A 21916-nucleotide genomic window follows, 5' to 3' on the forward strand; every position below is an offset into this window, starting at 1 on the left:
ACTTTGAAGTTGTACTCATTTGATTAAATACATTTATTTCATAGGAAACAATGCAAATTGAATACATCCCAATCAACATTCTCAACCCTACGACGTGGAAATAACGCAACTCTTGGTAGCGGAGACAATCGTTTCGTTTTTAAACGCCGACTGTTTCGTAACACACGAGAAATATCCCAAGATCCGGTTGAAGTTAACATGCTTTATGCACAAGCTGTATATAATGTTGTTAAGGTATTGTCAAACTTACAACAGATTATTTTTATTATTTCAACAGATTGTTTAATGAAATTTGTATTTTTTAGTGTGATGATTTCCCAGTGTCCGAAAAAGTGGCTTTACAGTTGGCAGGATTGCAAGCTCAAGTAGCATTGGGTGACCCAAAAGACAACGACAGATTAGATTATTACAGCGAGGTTGATAGTTTTTTGCCGTATCGAATAAGTCGAGCTCGTGGTGATGACGTTTGGGTACCAATCATAGCACAGGCACATAGACAATACGGTGCTGGCCGTAAGGAATTAGCAGCTAAGGTTTTATATCTCTCCTGTGTGATGCAATATCCGTTGTATGGTACAACAATGTTCAACGTAACGTATCGAGGATATTGGTCTTATGGCAATCAATTAATATTGGGTATCAATTGTGATGGTTTAATGTTGATCAAACCTGATGACAAGTTTGTCTTGTCCGAATATCGTTATCAGGATGTTGAAAGTATAATGTTGGATCCAAGTGACTCATTCATAACGATTTCCTTGCTACGACACAACCCTGATAGCTCGCACAAGTGTTTTGTATTCGAGACAGCACAAAAAAATGAAATAGGTAGTCTAATCGTGAGTTATTGTCCTGCCTTAGCAGGATGGATCACGGAAAACGAAGTTCCTGCGAAAAAATTCAAAGGTATCACCAACGAGGATCGTATCAGGCTTTATCACAATTTGGTTAATTGTCGTCGAACTTTGGTCGACGCTGAGATTCTAAGGAAACCTCAAGATTCTGGTGGTGGTTTTTTGAGGAATACTTTGAGAAGATTATCGAAACATAGAATAGAAAAACTTAGACAAGAACACGGCAGTGCTACGGATCACGGTGAAACTTACAAAGGTTTTCCCTATGCTTATTGGGCTTTCAGTAGACAACCAATACCACAGACACTTTCCAAATTACCTGATCCGGAAGATCAAATGGCTCTGAGCGTTTTCCAATTGATTTTAACTTATGCTGGTCTTGGTCAAAATGGTGACACCGTTCGAAGGGTCGAAGACGAACACGTTAATCTTATACAAACGGTTATGGAAAGGTGTATCAGAAAAGAAACTCTTTTAGGAGAATTGTATCTGCAGTTGATCAAACAAACCACCGACCATCCTGATCCAAACAGTCGAGTTAATCTAAGGCATTGGGCATTACTTTCCTTAGCATGCTCGGTTATTCTACCACCGCAAAAACTCATTCGCAAATATTTAATAGCACATTTAAAACGATGTGCCAGCGATTACGTTACCGAAGAAGGCAAATACGCCAGATTTGCCGAGAAGTGTCTTTACAAAACTCAAGGAACGAGAAGAAGACAATGGCCACCTAGCAGGGAAGAGATCATGTGTACGATCAATCGTAGACCAATTTATGCAAGATTTCATTTTATGGACGGACAATATCATGCCGTTGAATTTCATCCATCCGCTACTGCAACTGATGTTATGGAAATAATCAAAGCTAAGATTGGTCTCGAAGAAACAGCCATGGGTAAGAAAATTCTTCGATTGAGATACATCCTTTTTGATATTCTAGTACTGATGAAGGTACTTTCGATCTTAGGTTATGCCATTTACGAGGTATTAGGACCAACTGAACGAGCTCTAGTCCCTGATGAAAAAATAGCTGACGTTATGTCGAAATGGGAACGATACAGATCAGCAAGTGCATCCCAACAAGGACAACAACCGCAGAGGAAACACGCACATCACTTTTTCCTATTCAAGAAACACCTGTTCCTCGATCAATACATGAATCTTGATGATCCAGTGGAAAAAGAATTGCTTTATCACCAAGTTCTTCATGATCTTCGTGCTGATCGGTTTCCTATAACCGAAAAGGAAGCCGTAAATATATTAACATTTATTTTTATTCCAAAATTTTGGAAGTGAAAATGATAAATTTGAAAAAAAATGTTAATTTATTATTGCAGATGATGTTGACAGCTTTACAAGCGCAATTGGAACTCGGTGATTGTCACGACGGATTAGCCGAGCAAGAATATCGAACAATATCAAGTCACTGCCTACCATCAAGACTAGTACCGACGGTGTGCATAGAAGGAGTCCTTCAACACCATCAATCATTAAGAGGAATGACACCGCCGGAAGCTAAGAAAGCCTTTTTAAATTTAATCCAATCGTGGCCTTTGCATAGGGCAACGATCTTCGACGTGATGCAATCATTCACATCGAATTGGCCCAGAGTCCTATGGCTTGCAGTCGATCAATTAGGATTACATTTACTCGAACATCGTTCGAGAAATACTTTATGTACTTATGAATACAGTAGCATACTTAGTTACAATCCTGCTATTAGTAGTTTGATGATAATCACTTGTACCGATAAAAAACAGAGCAAAGTTATACTTACAACTTCTCAGGTAAAATAAATTTAACAATACGATTGAAGTTAACAAACAAAAATATATTATCTAATCTGATTGACTTCTTTTTTAGGCACACCAAATAGCTAATTTAATAAAGGAATACATGGAGGTGCTACAATCACCTCCGGAAATACCAAAGAGAGATTCCGTGATAACCCAATCAATTGCACAACAATATCAACAAGCGACCACGACTCTTCCAGGAAATGCAGCTGGAAGAAAATCAAGGCCTGCTTCGATGTTACACAGGGGTGCTCCAGTGATACAATCTCAAGCTAGTTAGAATATCTTATCGACCATGAACAATTTTCAACTTCTAATCTGAGAAGTGAGGAAAAATATCTTATGGGATATACACTTTCCCCGACTAAACGATAACACAAATGTGATATCTTTTTGTCAACGAGTGTGTATGTAAATATAAATATTTTTTTGTTTGCTTTTTTTAACGAAAGAAGATCAGAAAAAGAGAGAGATAGAAAGAGAAAGGATTGATTATAAACTTTCATTATCAAAGTGCCATAAGTTTACCAAGTCTTACGTTTATGCACCAATCATATCGCCCGGACCAAAATATCATTTTTCTTTTTCTATACAGCGAGTTGAACGTCGATATTTTTCTTCCTTTTTCTTTCCCCTAGTGCATTCTCGCAAATTAGGCAAAATTGCATAATGCTAGTGGTCTCATTTAATGATTCTCAAGGCCTACGATTTATTATGAATTACAAGAAATAATTAATATAATAATGAACAAACGTTAGTTATAAATACAAATATAAATATATAGAAAATGAAAGAAAGTGAGAGAAAGAAGGAAAAAAAAAGATAAGATGGATACTTTCTTCCGATATTTATTCAATTTAGAATTAGTAATCCTGTGAGTAACGTGAAGACATTAAAAAAAACCACACACACACAGGATATTTATTAGCTACCGCCGGCGGAAAGTAGAAATTATTTAGCAACAATTATACGAGTAACAAATTAACTGCCATGTTAATGAAGGAGAAGAGAAAAAGAGGAAAAAATAGAAAATGAACAAAAAAAAATGAAACGAAGATTAATTTAATGCGTATAACAAAGTGAATCGATTAATTATGAAAGTGATATTTTAATCATTTTTTATTTCTTTGGATAGTAAGACTAGAATAATTATTTGTTCGTTTTAATGTTAGGGTTGTGTGAGAAATTATTTAAAAATTATTTACTTACGTTGATATTTGGAATAATTTTAATGATATAAAAATGATTCTTTTTTTTGTTTTTGGATATTTTAGATATATTTGATTATTAAAGTATTGTTTTCATAATCAATCGATTGAAATGAAAATGAAATAAAAGTGCTCTCTATATCGAAGACATAAAAGAAAAAAAGAAACCATTATACATATACACTTGAATACTGGACGTAAAAATGAACACACTATTTGCTTTCTTTACAAATATATTAATAATACAAGTTCCCTAACTAAAGTTTTTGATAAATGAATTTTTGCTAATCGTGTTCGCGAATGTTATATCTACACGAACACATTTTTTTATTACCAACCGAGTCGATCTACCGATTTAAAAATAAAAGAAAAAAAAGAGATTGGAGACCAATCAAACGAAGAATTTTGTTATTAATGAAAAGAGTGAAAGAAAATAACATTGTAAAAAAGAAAGAAATATCTACAAATCCTTGATCATCGATCTCGCGTTTACATTTGTACTTTTAATGTTTTACTTTCAACGTCAAACGTGTGTGTTTTTTACTTTTTTCTTTACAAGTCCCGAAAAATAAAAAAAAATAAAATTTCTACACGCCTACACGCACACTTGTATGCACATTTAACACTTACAATTACATTTATCCACTGTATAAATGGATATATACAAAATATTTGCATTTTTTATGAACAATCTCTTACATTTCTTTCCCCGAACGCAGTTTTGAGTGCTTTATTCGTGTCTACGCATTATACTCGATATTGTAAAATGAAATTTAAAAGTTAAGAAAATAAAAAACCTAAAAGAGGGAGTGATTAAACGTAAATGAAAAAGGAAAAAAAATTATGGACGAGATTGATCCCGCATCGAAAAAAAAAGTTAAATAATGGCGCAGATTTATTTATCGATCAATAATGCCAGACTATAATTGCGTCCAAGATTTAATAAAAAGAAATTAATAAATATCAATTTCATTTCTTCGAAATCGATCGATATTTATATAAAAATATTTATATAATATAATTATATAATTATTACCGCGTTGTAAATAAAGCGTTACCAAATATTATCGTTCTATGCGAATATTTAAATGAAATTGGAGTTTCTACGGAATGCAACCGAATTCCAATCGATGCACAAAACAAAAATATACGTAAAAAAGTTTCGAAATCGTTTATCGAATATTTATAATATATAATTATTTCTTTTATTTTTCTTTTATAAATTTAAATAATTGCATTGGCGTGTAATTTAAAAATAATTCTATAAATGTGTTGATTCTGTGTTCTTTTTGTTATTTTTCTTTTTTTTTTATACATTTTATCTAACACAATAATTTTAATAATAATTTGTTTCTAACAATACATTAGACAATACATTATTATTATTATCATCGTATAAACAAAAATTTTGATAATAATTATACAATAAAATAAAAAAAAAAACAAAGGAATGAAGAAAGTTAAATATTTGTTGAATTATCAACGAAAACAAAAAGTGAATGAATTTAATTGTAAGTCAAAGATTGAATTATTAGAAAAATATTTGTCTTTGAAATGAAATCATTTGAATAACAACTGACTAATTTCAAGGCTTTATGAATAACTATGAAATGTTTTAAGTTCCTTCAAACCAAAGTATCACCTCGCCACAATTTTATGAATTAATTAAATACAAGCAACACTAAACAAAAGTAAAACAAAGAAAGGAGTGAAAATAAGAATACGAAGTCGATAAATAAATTAATCAATCGCAAATGAAAAATTGCTGAAAACAGCCATTTTGTGAATGCTCATAATAATGTAAGCATATACACGCGTACACACAAATATATAAATATATACACATATATAATATTATTAACATTATCGCTCTATTTAATTATAATTATTTCATGTTGACAAAATTTGAAAGAAAAGAAAAGAAAATGAACCCATATGAGACACAGACTGTGATCAGCTTTGAGTGTTCTTAGTCTTCGAATAAGAGCCATAATAATAATAATACTAATAATAATAATAAATAATAATCATTATAATAACGAGTGAGAAAATATAATAAATGTTTCGTTTCATTGCAAATTAAATGAAAGAAATTAAATTAACCGACAGAAAGAAACTTCAAAAAACAACAAAGAGAAAAAGAGAGATAGAGAAGTGTGCAAAATGATTTATAAAAAAAAACGACAACAACAACAAGAAAACTATAGTATAATTGAGGAACGTAAGAAGAATGAGATAAAAAAGAAAGAGACGTGAATTATAAAATAATTAAAAAAGCTTGATTGATACATACGCGTACGCGTTTGCTATACTTGATAAATAAATAAATAAATGACTAATTTAATTGAATTGATTCAAACAAGATGAGAACGCGCGCGCGCGCGTTGTGTGTGTGTGTGTGTGTAAGAGAGAGAGAGAGAGAGAGAGAGAGAGAGAGAAAGAGAGATGGCACAGTAAACGTGCATGTTATAAATGTTTAGCTCAAGCGAAATAATAAATTATTGTTTGACAACGTTATTTGAAATATATATATATATATACATATATATTATAAGAACTAAAGTCATTCTGTATATAACTATATAAATATAATAAATACATATACACACGATCACGCACGTACACAACACAACAAACATACGAACGTGAACACATATAACACGACGCACATAAAAACATACATACATCGTACGCACATAAGAATACAAAAGTTATATACACATAAAAAATTTAAGGGAAAAAAAATATCCAACAATAAAATGGATGATAAATTCTTGATTATAAAGAATGCATTTTAAGAATCAAGTAATTAAAAAGTATTCATTATTAAAATTATATTTAAAATGAAATAAAAAAAGTGAACCTATTCAATCGAAACATATTATATACACCGACTTATTGCAAAGTATTATTTAAACAAAATATACATACATATTGTGTATAAATGTGTATATACATAGATATATATATATATATATATATATATATATATATATATATATATGTATTTTATGTAATGTATTTATGTATGTACACATATATATATAAATATAGCCGAGCTCTGTATAAGAAAAATTACAATAAAACGGAACAAACGAATCTTTAATAATATTTAAAAAAAGAAAAGATATTCTCAAAAATTATTATTTGAAAATAAAAGAAACAAAATGAAAGGAAAAATGGATAAGAAGAAGAAGAACTAGGTGAAGAATAATAATAATAAACAAGAACAGGAAGAAGAACACAGACAATCGTTTACGCATGCCCTCATTTTATATAATTTTAAGTCATAATGATAGATACATTATCTACTTAAAATCTAATGGTACTTGCTTATGGTAGACGCAGATAATTCGAGCTTCTTCTTCTTTTTATCTTTTCTCTTCATTTTCTTTTATTTTTTGTTTGCTTTTATAATTCATATTTTCATTCTTTTTCAAGATAGGTAATTTTCATTTATTTATAATAATTTTCTAATGCAACATACCTTTGTCAATATATTTTTCTAACACTCTTCATTCCTCAGAAAAAAATAATTAAATAAAATCTGCATCCCTTATCATTGTTGGTATTAACTCCTCCTGTTGTTAACAATACAAATATACACACAAAAAATATTAAAGGTAAGGTATGTTATCAATTCTTTTGTTTTAGAAATAAAATAGAAAATAAACAAAATTAATTCATTCAATTTCTGTTAATAGAAAAGAAGAGAAGATTTGGAAGTAACACGAACAGCTCGAAAAAAATAAAAAGATAATATTAAATATAAAGTTGAGGTACTTAAATATTTTTTGCACGTTTTAAGAGACATACAAAGATATATAAACAAAAAATCATCACATATTTCTTTTTTAATAATTAAATTTATCATCGAATGCATGTTCTTTCTTCGTATATTTGTGTGTGTATGTGTATAAACCTCTGACAAAATTATTTTCGGTCGATTATGCTCAAATAACGTTCAGATATGCATTTAAATACTGCCATAAACGACCTAGAGCACGATGATCAAAAGCATTCTTCGTATTACGTCAATGCCCATTTTTTTCCTTTTTTTTGTTTTTTTTTTTTTATATATCAAACATACACGTACACAAACGAGAGCACATAATCGATAATCGTTCTTGTAAATATCAGCCACCCCAATAACTCTAGCAAATTTTAGTAATAAGAACAAAATGTTTAAATTAAAATTCGTTTGATATTTAAGGGGATCATTTTGTCCTATAAAAAAAAACAAAGTATATAAAATATAAGTGTGTAAATATACACACATACACATACACATATTTAATAATTAAAAAGCTACAAATAATTCCTTGCAATGAATAATAAAACGTACAGCAATTGTTCATTTTTGAAGTTACTACTATTTCAACGATACATAAATCTGTTTCTTTGTATATCTTCACTTTACAACATAATATTAATAATATTAATAATAATATATTAATATATATATATATATATATATATATATATATATATATATATATATATTGTATATGTACCTGTTAAATTCTTTTTTTTTATTATTTTAATTTACATGAACTAAATGATGCATATACACTTCACGCAACACACACACATACACATACATACATACACAACCATAATAAGATCTTACATTTGTATCTAAGGATGTTTTGTTTGCAACTAATGATGGACATAAATAATAGGCAAAAATGTTGAAATAAAACACACGAGATGTGTTCAACATAATTGAAGATATTTGGCATAAACGATAGTTCTATTTAATTATTTCTTTGTTCTTGTGATGCTTTAAAATTTGCATTAAGTGATTGACTAGCGATTATTATTTATACAAAACTGTTGTTGAAGTAAAAATATTAAAAGGTCCCAGCACATGTTCTTGTTTTTTTTTTTTGTAAATATGAATTACTATCCTTTGAAACTTATTCTATAACACCAAGCAGTTTTTGCACCTTTTTATTCTTTTTATTCTTTTTCTAATTAAATTTCTAAATATTTATTATAATATATATATTATTTATATAAAATCAAAGAAATATTGAACAAAAAAAAATGGATTGAATATATAGTATATTCTATACTTAATACTAAAACAATAAATATATATTAAATATATGTATATATATATAAATTTTTGACACTAATCATAATAAATAATGAATTATTTATCACACGCGCGATTTATCTAAAAATTAACACTTCTTATCTATATAAGATCTAACATGTTTAAAGTTTTCTGTACGTTTCTTTTTTTTTTTTTTGTTCCATAAATTACTTAACAAAATTCATGATGATTTACTTAAGTTAAATACGTATTAATTACTACTTAATACACACATACAACACACGTAAATTTATGTGAATTATATTTAAAGTTAATTTAAGAGATAACGATTATATAAGATCATAAATGTTAAGTAGACATTACGCTTCTCATACAGAGTGTCTACAAATTTGAATTTGAAATTTAAAAAAAACCTAATAAATAAATCAAATAAAACATTTTCATTGTAGACACCCTGTAGAATATATAAATATAATAAGATATTAGATATTAAAATGAAATATCCAACAAAAATAATTCATTTCATTTAGCAGACTCGATGATAGTATTTGATAGAATGATTTCAAGAGTGAATGAAAAGATGCATAATATGTAATGTGTAAGTATACGTGTATATGTGTTTGTGCGTGTATATAAAAATTGAATACAATATTGATTAAATTTTCTTAGCATTTGTTCGTCGACAAGATAAAGTTTTAAAGCTTTACGAAAATACTGCAACGGTATAATAATAGTAGTTTTTGATATCTAACAAGAAGAGTTTTGGTTGAGCCTCTCGATTATGGGAATCTCATAATTTAGACGGAATCTGTTGTGTACCAAACTGAGATGTATCTTTCATTTGATATATCTTTCATCATTGATCATATTTTGTTGATTTTTTTCCTTTGAAATATTTCAATCTTTCAATCTTTGTCTTTATTTTTATTTGTAAAAAATTGATAAGTTTAAATTTTGTCCTGCCTATCGAAGAGAAGATCGATCGATTGATTTTAAATAACAGACTTTCAACAATATCGTTTATTAATTATGATATTATTTATTATTCATGCATATACGAGTTAATTTGATGTAAAACGATCTAGATCTTCGATCGATAATCCTTTTTTTCGTCGGATCGATGTTTATTTAAGGACGGCAATCGTTTCTTTCTCTCTTTCATTTTTCCTTTCTTTTTTTGTTTCTTTAATTTTCTCAACAATCATCGAGAATTAATGATCTATTTTTTTTTGCTTTCGAATAATGTTAACTCGAATGAATATTACGCTGATAGATCGATGAATATAGATCGACGTTAAAGATCTTCTAAATTATGATCTTTGATTTATATATACATTTACATATATATATAAGTCAAATATCAAACTCGTCGACGTACATATGTAATATTTTATTATTAATTATATTAATATTAATTCTAACAAAAAAAAATGCCATTGTTGTTTAACTTACTTTTACTTACTTACTTTTTAATTTAATTTAATTTAATTTAATTTAATTTAATTCTTTTTTATCTACAAGATAATTTTATTATAATTATTATTATTATTAATTTATTCTGGATAGAGTACCAAATAATTGGGCAAGACGGGAAGGAGGGGTGTTAATTTTTTTATTTATATTTTCTTTTCTTTCTTCTTCTTTTTTCTTTTCTCTTTGTTTGTCTGTTTAGTTTTGTTCTTTTTTTTTAAATTTATTTTTCTTTTAAATAACTAACGAGACCGTCTATTATTTATTTAAACGCGTAGGCCGGACTAAACCATCTCCCCTCTCTCTCTCTCTCTCTCACTCTTTCTCACTCTCTCATTCTCTCATTCTTGGATAAATTCAAATAATTTTTCCAAACAGGATGGAATCGTCATAATTGCACAGCCCTCACACGGATCGATCAAATGCAAAATACTTTTTCTTCTTCTTCTTTCATTTTATCGTTTTTTAATAATTATCCCGTTTTCTAAATAAATTTATTAATTGTACGACGCATAAGTTTCGTGCTGAATCAAAATCTATATATGAATAAATCATTTTACAAAGATAATTATTTAAATTTTTGCAATGATTCGAAGAAACGACGAGAATTTATTTTTTTATTCATTTAAAGTTGCCCTCAATTATTTTTTCGATAAAAAAAGAAAATGAAAAATACAAAAATATATAAAAATATTAAAACGAATTAGAAACCGTAATGAATAATTTATAATTATTAATTGTATTATTACTTTGTACATACATAAGCCAAAAAGCTATGAAATTTAGCGTAGGCGTTATATTCCAAAATTATTTTCTTTTCTTTTCTTTTCTACGATTAGATTCTAATATAATAGAATGATTTATATAAAAAAGAAATATTTGCAAAAACTTCTATAAACTTTTTTAAATCAAAATATTGTCACAAATGTAAACAATTTATAAATTCACAATCAGACGCATTCCAAAATGTCATTTTATATTCCTTCCAAATTATCAAAAAATTACATCAACTATACCATTTCAATTCTTACTTTTGCAATCACGTTAATATTTAATTTTCGCGTTTATTAATAACTATTATTGGACGTATATGAATAGAAAAAAAAGAATAAAAAATAAAAAAATGGAGTAATATAAATGTATATATAACAATAATATATTAACATATAATAAATATTAAATCTTAATAATAGTTTAAAAATATATATAAATAAATAAATAATAAATAATATTAGAAAAGATAATACAATTGATTTTCTTGACAATAACTATGTGATTTGATTGTTTAGATTAAAAATCAACCTAATTTTTTTTCTAATACCCCAGCGGTTCTAAACTTTCAAATTTAATATATTAGGAATATACAAAATAAAAATTATTTATAAATTAAATAATAATAGTTTTCTCTTTAAATTTATCAATTAAAAAATACCACAATAAATTGATAACATATTATTCTTATCTTTTTTTAGAAAAATTGATTATTGCGAAGTAAGATGAAATTAAAGAAAAGTTGAAAACCGCTGTCCCAAATTGAAACATAAAACTAATCTTTTTTTTTTATAAATTAATGTCTAACCAACCTTTCTAAAATACATATAATTGTAATACCTAAGACGAAATAATACATGAAAACGTATTTTTACGAGTATGACACAACAACAACAACAACAACGAATCACAACACCGAATAATGCATATTTGTTTTCAACTATAAAGCTACGATTTTTCACTTTGATCCTGCGTCCATTCTCTTCTTATTCTTTCTCCTTTTATATTAATTTCTAATTTTTTTGTCATGCTCTTCGTGTGTGTTCTATCCAAATTTTTGTATTCATGTTCATCATCATCATCATCATCATCACCATCATCATCATCCTCATAGTCATTCTTTTTTTCTTCTGTTTTTTGCACAATTATTTATCGACTATTCAATACGAAGCTTAATTATTAATTATTCCATTCTAGAATATCCTTTGAATGGATATATTTTTTTATCCTTATAATTAAATATATAATATAATCGATTAAAATTAATAATTAAATTTATATTAAAACTTTCTAAAGTTTTATAAAGTTTCCATCAAAGATTAAATAAAATCTTAAAAGTTTGCGAACAAGAATCCTAACTTTGACATATTATAATTAAATATATATTCTTTTTACCAATACAATAAATAAATTTTAATTAAATTTTTTTGTATAAAATATAAAAAGCATAAGATAAACAAGGTACATTTTGAAATAAGTACGTAAAAATCCTTGACGTTAACTTTATCGTACATTTTTTTTGTTCTCATTTGCACGCACACACATACATGCATACACGCTTAAATATTAATAATCTTTGACACAACATTGCAGTAACTCGTCAATCCCAAAACTTTACGTTATTACTTTAATTCATTACAAAGCATTATGACACTTAATTTAAAAAGACAAAGAAGTTTATGATGATTTAAAAATGTGTGCGTCATGATACCATACTAATAATTATAATAATAATAATAATAATAATAATAATAATAATAATAATAAAAATATTGCCATGAGTTATTCTTGTTTTCATTAACATCTACGTGCATACCTTTTATATTAATTTTCAATATTTTTATTCTAACGTTACATAGATTCGATCCATTGAAAAATTGTACGATCATCACGTATTACTTCGCATTTATTAACTTAATAAGTTTAGCACATTTTAATAAAGTGCTAGAAGCTCTTTTATAATCGAATATAATTTTTCAAGAAATCTTGATAATTATCATTATCGTTAAAGGTAAGATCGTAATCTGCTCGATCATTTGAATCTCTATAAATATATATTATAATATGTACGTATATATGTATGTGTGTCTCTCTTTCTCTCTCTTTCACACTCTCTCTATGTGTACATACCTATATAATATGCATATTAGTTCTTAATTATTAACGGATGTATATTTTATGTACTATCAAAGAGAAGCGCGCTTATGAAATGCTTCTCTCGTGTTTTTGCTTCTTTTTCTTTACGAATAAAAACTAGAAGAAAATAAAAAAGAAATAGCAAGAATTTGACTATAAAGATTATTTCATAATTATCTGTCAATTTCTATATTTTTCTTTGAGTTTCCTTTTTTTAATCTTCTTATTTTTATTCTTTGCTATATAGTTAATGACCTATGTATATACGCTATCATCAAGTTAATATTCGCTATGGATAAGTTTTACACATTTAGACTTATAATATATTATCACGCACGCATACGTTCTCTTACTTTTTTGAATGAGAATGTTATTTTGAAAACTTAAGTCCAGCTTATACATTCAGTCTTCGTCACAAAAAAAACAAACTGGCTCTTTCATTTCTAACATTTTGGTTTCTATCGTCTAAATTTGGAGACTCCATTTTTTTTTCTTAAATAAGCAATATATATGTATTTTATATAATACAGGACATGACTTGGATTATTCATTGTTTTGAATATTTTTCTACTTGTGGCTTCTGTTTCTTCACCTTCGTCTTCATTTTCTTCTTTTTCTTCTTGAACACTTATTTTTAGTAACAATAAGGAATAAGAACATTATTTTGAATACCTTCTCTCAAAAGTTTCTATAATAATCGTGAGTCTGAAAATTCTCTAGATGCGTTTTATATTATCAATGATACAGACACGCATATCTAAACCTATGCTCGATTTATACGAATGAAATCATTTGAAAAATAATAACGACGCTTTACACGACGAACAAATGTTCTTTTTTTACATTATATTTCTTTATACTTAAACAACCACATTTCACGTATTCATTTACATATGCATATGCGCCAGAATTTACGATATTATCAGTGAAAACTATGGAACAAAATTTGTTGCCATTAATATTTCTAAATTCGAAAGGACATTTAAAGATTCATATACTGTAATACGTACACGGATATGAAAAGACAATAAGGGCAAAGCTTATTATTTCTTTTTCTTTTTCGATCTTCAGACTCAAGAATTACTCGCGTTAACATGTCTGCCACATACAAATTCCTATATATTTAGATATAGTACTATTTATGACAAATTATAGTGAAAGACAACGTTATGAGAGGAAGCAAAATCTAATTTTTTGGAAGTCGATAGAAGATTTATTTATATTTTTTTTCTAACTTCTTTTAAATAGCGCAACACTCATACGCAATTCCTATACGCAAATATCTCTCTAATCCTTGCCCCTCCACTGCATTTCTAATTCGATAATATATGTATATGTTTAACATCTATATAAGAGACAGATGTGTCCTTTGCCGTAAGAAGAAATTAATCGTCCAGCGATCTCTTCATTATATATACATATATAAATTGTCATATATAGTATATATATATAATGAATAATAAACTTTATAGCTAATTAATAATTTATCTCTTTGTACTGTTGGTAATAATCAGTACTACAAGATATTAGAAATTCTTTGAAAATACATAAGTAAATGTACTCCTTCTCTCTTATCCCTCTTAATGCAGTTAACTTGACTTTTTTGTTTTCTTCTTCTTCTTAAAAGCCCACAAAATGGCCACGAATTAATCTTACAATGAAATCTTTTTCAAATGAATGAAAAAAAAACAACTGTGATGCTTATCTAGTTTAAATGTGATGATGATACCGAGAGATCAAAGTACACGTAATCTCCTTATAATAAGTTAATGTTGATTCTTATTCGAAAGTATCTACCATCAATAATCCACGTTGAGAATTGGAATTAATTTATATAGTACGACAAACCCCACCAGCGGTATCAAATTAAAATGAAGAATAATAAAGGGAGCAAATTGGATTATGATGGGAAAAAGTAGTAATGTAACTTCATTAGAAATTGCAATACTCCAACTACTCCTGTAGTGGGAGTAATGTGGCGTTACGTATTCCCACGTAAAGGAATTATTACACTCCCAAACAAATATGATCAATACCTCAGAAAAGAAATATAGATGAAGAATACTTGATCTTATAGTTTGATGTCTACGACAAAACTTATTGAAGCGAAAAGAAGCCTTACGATAAAAACATCTTCGTATTTTGCTTCTTTCGATAAATTCTTGTTTCCTATTGAGTCCCAAATCTTGCTGGATTGAAGTCCTTGTTGACGAAAGAGAAACCTTGGAATTCTTCTTGATTAATATAACTGACAACTTCGGGATCTTCTGGTGTCAATTCTGGATCCTCCCTCGTAAATTCCGCATCAAAGTTCAACGCGTCCTTTTTACTTTGCTGTAAATTGAAAATTAAATGAATTTGCGTAATATAAAGATTTATAATATGTATATGTTTGTATAGGTCAACTTACAACTTTTGGTTTGATCGGTGGCTTAACCCTACGCTCTTCTAATGCATCCCAATCCATGTGTTGGAAAAATGGATGCTCTCTTATAGCAGCTTCACCTCTGTTCGCTACAACACAACCCAATCGTTTGGCTGGATTCTTGGTCATGAATCCTTTTAATATCGAAACAGCTTCCTTGGATATCCAAATTGGGTACAACACATCGTCGCGTAAAATAGACTCAAATAAATCATCTTCGTTATCTGCTTCGAACGGTGGTTGACCAGCCATCATCTCATACATTAATACACCTAGTGCCCACCAATCAACGCTGGCACCATATTCTAACTCTTGTAAAATCTCTGGCGCTATATAATCCGGTGTACCGCAAAACGTTGATGTCGTAGTTTTGCCTTCGATTATTCCTTCTTTACACATACCAAAATCTGCGAGTTTACAATGGCCTTCTTGATCAAGAAGAATATTATCCAGTTTGAGATCACGATATATAACGTTGTTCTTGTGTAGAAATTGTAACGCTAGCGTTACCTCAGCAGCATAAAAACGTGCCCTTGCTTCGTCGAATTTACGAGCTTTTTGAATATGAAACATCAAATCACCTCCATTTACATATTCCATTACGAAGAAGAGACGATCACTTGTTTGGAAACAACTGTGAATAGCTGTTAAGAACGGATGTTTAGCAGCCAACGTAAGAATACGTTTCTCCGTCATTGTACAATCGACGTCGTCGTCTTGTATAATAACATCTTTTTTTAATATTTTAACAGCAAACACTTCATCAGGATTACTCTTCCGTTCGACCAACATAACTTTTCCAAAGCTACCCTTTCCAAGTACTTTAATAAAGTTAAAATCTTCCAGACCAAACTTTTTTACTTCATTTTCATTAACGGACACCGCATTTTGTTTTATTCTACCTTCGCTTTCCTCCGACTTTCTTTGAACAGCTGTCTTGGATGCTTCTGTTGTTAATGATTCGGTAACAGCAACTGTTGGCGGCGTTTGGCTAGGTTGACAGGGAGTAAAATTAATTCGTGGTGCTTTGATTTGTTTATCGGGAGAGATATTCATTGCACTTAAAATTTCTGCCATCGCCTTTGTATTTGTACCACAATTGTTTGCCACATTTTTTTGACATCTTTTGTGAATATTAATATTGCAAGCTGGCCAAAACAAAAATTGTACAAATAATTAATCAGATACATTGAAAACTAATATACATACATATATAGCACACTTACCTTCACATTGTAAACCTTGCCTATATAATCCATATAATAGAGAACCGCAATGATCACAGAATGTAAACCTCTTATACGTATGGACTATGAACCGATGTGGCACGTCTATGCTAAAGCGTGGACTTTCTGTATCTTGATGTGACTGTAATCCAGTACCTTTGCCCTGAATAATTGAGCAGATAAAAAGGAAACAAAAGAAAATACAAATTAAAATATTATAAAAACAAAAATTGATACATAACGCAAATAACATAATTTCTGTTGAATAATGAAAAGAAACCATCTATTTTTTTTAAATAATAATAGAATAAAAATGGCAACAATATTTATACTGTATCTTACCTCGTCTCTCATTCCTGGACACTTTGTTATCACCAATTTATGACATCGCTTGTGAACTACGCAAGTGCAAACTGAAACAATGACAATGACGATATTTGTATATTGTACACCATATCTTATGTTAATAAAAAATAACACCAAGTATAGCATGACCAAAGCTGGTTGCATGCATGTCTTTTTCTTTTTTTATAAGTGCATCCTAATATAATCTAAAATCATATTAAAATAAAAGCCAAAAAATATGAAAAAATATAATTCAAACCCTGTCGCAATAATAGAAGTACAATTATATATAATAATAGTAATAATAATAATTAAAGAGAGGTGTCACATAGGAGCAAATGATCCCACATAGTATAGCAAGATATTAAAAAAATCTTGCGTCTCGTTTGATATATCCAACGGACATAAATATAAAATCATGCAGTGTGAAGAGAGTTTCCAAGCTTGGCACCATGTTAAATCAAAGCAAATAAGATATCCTGTCGAATGGTGATAGATTATCAGCACTTAATACTTTAATTTCAAAGTGCAAATGAACAAAATTAAAAGCACATTTAATAGAACAAACTTTTACCATGACTAAAAGACCGAAAAATAAAAAGTAAATCATTTCGAAAGAAAAATTCAACAAATTGTCGATAAATTTGTTGGTAAGTAAAAGTGCAATAACTGCCGATGCACCCTAAATGATTTAATGTCATAGTGAAAACTAAATTAACATTTATACATTCCTAATAATAATAATAATAATAATAATAATAATAATAATAATAATAATAATAATAATAATAATAATAATTAAAATAATAATAACACGTTCATCATACACAGGTTCAGCAAGCGAGTACGCAATTATAATCTGTTAATAACGTGTATGTGTCTTTCTCACCTTGACACTGATAGCCCTGCTTGCCCAAGCCCCTGAAATACAACAGACAAAACACGTCACATCGTCTCCTCATATTCCCTTTTTAAAACACATACGTTTTCTTCTTTGGACCATATACCATAGTTAGACATCTATCGTAGACTCTTAAGAAAAAGTATAAATAATGTAAAATCAAAAGAAAAAAAATTATTAAAAAAATGTATATATTATTAATAGAAAAAAGTGGCTGGTGCTTTACGCATGGAATCTATTTTCATTTATCAGAATTAAATCTTGTAGTTTTTTTTTTAATCGAACACAGCTTTGATACACATGAGTGCTCCAACACCTCGATAGTTTGTAGAAAAAAAAAATAATTCAGAGCAACACACTGAGTGTGTGCACTAAGTAAAAAAAAAAACATAGAGCATGCAATCTTCTATAGTTAAATTGTGATAAAACCCAAAATGAACACAAAATTTGTCATCTACCCCTGTGATATGATCTCTATAATACCAAGATCGACACAATTAAATAATTTCTTTTCTTTTTTTAAAGGAAACTTTGTTCAACTTCAATGTTTCACGATATGAATGATTTATCATCTTTTCTTGGTATTATTAAAATCTAGTTTAAAATAAGAACCAACATCCCAGTCATGCAAGTCCTGTAGTTGCAAAATTATTATTTCTCGTATTTGTACCATGCAGATTTGGTGTGCAAAAGTCAACGAAGACCTATGTGTTCGATTGAAATCAAAATGTTTGCTTCACTATATTGATATCTGCACTGATACTAATTACTTAAAACTTTTTAAAATGAAGCACACCAAACCAAGCAAGCAAACTTCTATTTGCTGTAAAACGAATTAAGACACAGTTTTAAAAATCTCTTGGGTCATTCTCACAATATATAAAATGAATTATATAAAGCATATAAAAAAGATAGTTTATATATTATATTACACATTATAAATGAAAATTTGTTTTGATTCATAATGTATAATAAATGATTCATTCTTGATGACCGAAGAGAAACGTTCAACATATTTATATAATTAGTATACCATGTTGACAGTATTCCAAATATACCAGACATGTCAATTTACAAGTGAATAGTAAACTTTGACCTTAACAATATATATATAGATAAGTATATATATTTTGTAAAATAAACTATATAAGCATTTGACTGTCATGCGATTAAACGTATACATACCATATAAACTCGCGGCAGTGAGAGCAGAACGTTGGTTGTCTTAAAAATGTAGCCATAAATTTGTGACCATTAACTTGATGAACACGACGCCTCATGGCACCTCTTCGACGATTGAATCCTTGCCATTCTTTGAATTCTCTCTTAGGCTCTTTTCCTGAACTAATACTGATCAGACTTCTAGCACTACCAAGAGATTCTCCATCAATGCCGCTGCGACAACTCACTGTATCTAAAAATGTTTATCATTTTATTTACTATTGATTTAATCAAAATGTATGTTTGTTTTCGTACCTAGATCGTCCCATTTCAAATCTATCCTCACTCGTAACTTTCCCTGAGGTTCAAGATCGACCTAAAAATAATATTTTATATTTTATAAATAAAGAAACAGTGAGCTGCAATAATTTATTATACAAATAAGAAAATAAGTCATAAGACTTACCCAGAAATCAGCGGTCATGTCATTCCTGCTGACAAGTTCCTCGAAGGGGATGCTGCAATTGGCAACAAAGTAATCAGGCGGTAAGGCTGCATCATGGAAGACAGTTAATCCTAGGTTCACAGCATTGCGAACTTCACGAGTGAACGATTCATTCCAAACAGGATCAGATGTTTTGGGTTTGGTCGAGGAACGATCAAGATGATTCTCATCGACGTCGATTTGAACATAAGGATCTAATATCGGTTCATCTTGCCAAAATTTTCTCTGTTTGTCAGTGGCACGTAAACCGACTGCTTCGCATATTTCAATTTTCATTATACCCGTAAACATGGCGAATTAATTATTACACTACTTTCTAACAATATAACCAAAAAATAGAATAGAAAACTATGTGGATGTTATTGTCGATATAAAAAGAAAGAAGTGTACAATTACAAAATAAAATATGAATTATACATGAAAAACAAAAATTAAAATTAACAAAGATTCCAAAATATTGAATATGTTTTATTTAAATCTTCTTCAGGAACGAACTGTCACACGCGACGATGATCAAGCGTAACAAAACTACTGTGCGTGGAAACGTGTGCGTGCGCGTCTCTGTGTATGTATAAATATATCTATGTATATGTGCGTAGTGTCGTCGCGATACTCGGCGCAACACAATCAAGGTTATAATATCACACCGAATCTCTTAAAGGAATGATAATAATCGAACGATATATGTTATATATATCGCACAAACGTAATCTCACTTATTCTTCTTATTATTACTCTTCTCGTAATCGACGATTATCTCTCGATTGTCGAAGAATCTCGAATTAGTGAGGATGTAAAAGGAAACTAACGTATGTATGCTATATATACATATACATATATATATTTTTCTATCTCGATAAATGTGTAAGAGAAAGATATCTCGAGATGCTGATGATGAAGAAGAAGAATAATATTATTAACGGCAGACCGATAAAAATGTAAATACTGATGGTAATCTCGTTCGCACACAATAAAGCTGATCTGCCGAAAAGAAGAGAGATATGCCGTTTAAAATGCGTGTATCTTCGTCCTGTATATTTCTCTCTCTCTTACTTGTTTGCTCTATCCGTCTGTCCGTCTCACTTTTGCGCGCGCGCTCTTTCTCTCTCTCTCTCTCTTTCTCTCTTTCTCTATCTCCCCCCTTTCTCTTTTTCTTATTCTTTAATTCCAGAAGGACTTTAAGACTATCCTTGGTTCTGTCAAGTTTCGTTCTCCTTCCTTATTACTGTTTCTCTTTCTCTTTCTCTTTGTCACCGACACGAGCACCGTAGTAGAATTATAAACGCTCGGCTTCCTTCACTCTCGCACATAACAGAAACTGTGTCGAGAGGGTGGACGACGTCTTTCCTACTCCTCCGATTATTAACTTCTTATTCTTATCCTTCTTATCCTCTTCCGTCTTCTTCTCTTCTTTTTCCTTCTTGTTATTCTTCTTCTTTTTATCCTCTTCGGATATACGATTATTTTTATAGGACAATACAATTGTTAATAAATTGTAGTCCAATGAATCTGATATATGCGATTTGAAAACTCCTTCAAGTATGTTCGTTAAACTGACTGCCATTAAAGCTTATTCTTTTAGTTGATTTTACAAGTTTCCTTCTTCTCATTAGTCTCTAACATTAATCACAAATCTCATTTCTCTATCTATGTCCTTTCTATCTTCTTTTCCTTCTTTATTTCACACTATTCCCACGTAGGACGTTGTAACCTCTGTTGTAATAATATAGCGACATCTTACGATCATCTTACATCAAGGATATTTTGTTAATTAAATGTATATTCGGACACTTCAATTTTTATTCAAATGATTACAGATTTTATTTTAGATAGATGATTTATTTTCTTCATCACCTCAACGCTAATTTTGAATCTCTCGATTGGTCGACGTTCCTTTCGTACGGTTCACCATCAAAAACTATATAGGGATGACTAGTTTATTCGATCTATCGAAACTGTCCTTTTACGTCATCACTTTCGATATTTTTAATCGATTGGATCGACTATATTCGATATGAATTTTATTCCGCGAAATTTGAATAATCTATGAAAG

At 29.2% G+C, this 21916-nt stretch overlaps 2 protein-coding genes across 5 annotated transcripts in view; one reads left to right on the forward strand and one right to left on the reverse strand.

Moving 5' to 3' along the window:
• The window catches only part of Myo81F (unconventional myosin 81F), a 31279-nt gene extending 22036 nt beyond the window's left edge, over positions 1-9243 (forward strand). For all 3 annotated transcript variants that reach the window (XM_015329501.2, XM_015329500.2, XM_015329502.2), the window contains 5 exons: positions 45-234; positions 306-1752; positions 1825-2108; positions 2195-2644; positions 2721-9243. In XM_015329501.2, coding sequence (XP_015184987.1) covers positions 45-234; positions 306-1752; positions 1825-2108; positions 2195-2644; positions 2721-2933 — 2584 coding nt within the window. In that variant the 3' untranslated portion in view covers positions 2934-9243. The remainder of the gene's footprint in view (positions 1-44; positions 235-305; positions 1753-1824; positions 2109-2194; positions 2645-2720) is intronic.
• Positions 9244-10388: 1145 nt separating this feature from the next.
• Positions 10389-21884, reverse strand: Pkc98E (Protein kinase C). 2 transcript variants are annotated; one of them, XM_015329548.2, is made up of 8 exons: positions 19825-21884; positions 19674-19734; positions 19383-19611; positions 18186-18217; positions 17294-17364; positions 16952-17114; positions 15711-16873; positions 10389-15634 (listed from the first exon to the last, which is right to left on the reverse strand). In XM_015329548.2, the coding sequence occupies exons 1-8, from the start codon at positions 20152-20154 to the stop codon at positions 15470-15472; spliced, it is 2214 nt and encodes a 737-aa protein (XP_015185034.1). In that variant the 5' UTR covers positions 20155-21884; the 3' UTR covers positions 10389-15469. The 2 variants fall into 2 exon arrangements, with proteins under 2 accessions (XP_015185034.1, XP_015185036.1); XM_015329550.2 differs by having other exon boundaries at positions 16952-17093; positions 19825-21881.
• Positions 21885-21916: the final 32 nt, after the last annotated feature.

The sequence above is a fragment of the Polistes dominula genome, unplaced genomic scaffold, assembly GCF_049000335.1.
Source record: "Polistes dominula isolate Pdom_NZ unplaced genomic scaffold, Pdom_raw_medaka contig_75, whole genome shotgun sequence".
NCBI classification, from domain to species: domain Eukaryota; kingdom Metazoa; phylum Arthropoda; class Insecta; order Hymenoptera; family Vespidae; genus Polistes; species Polistes dominula.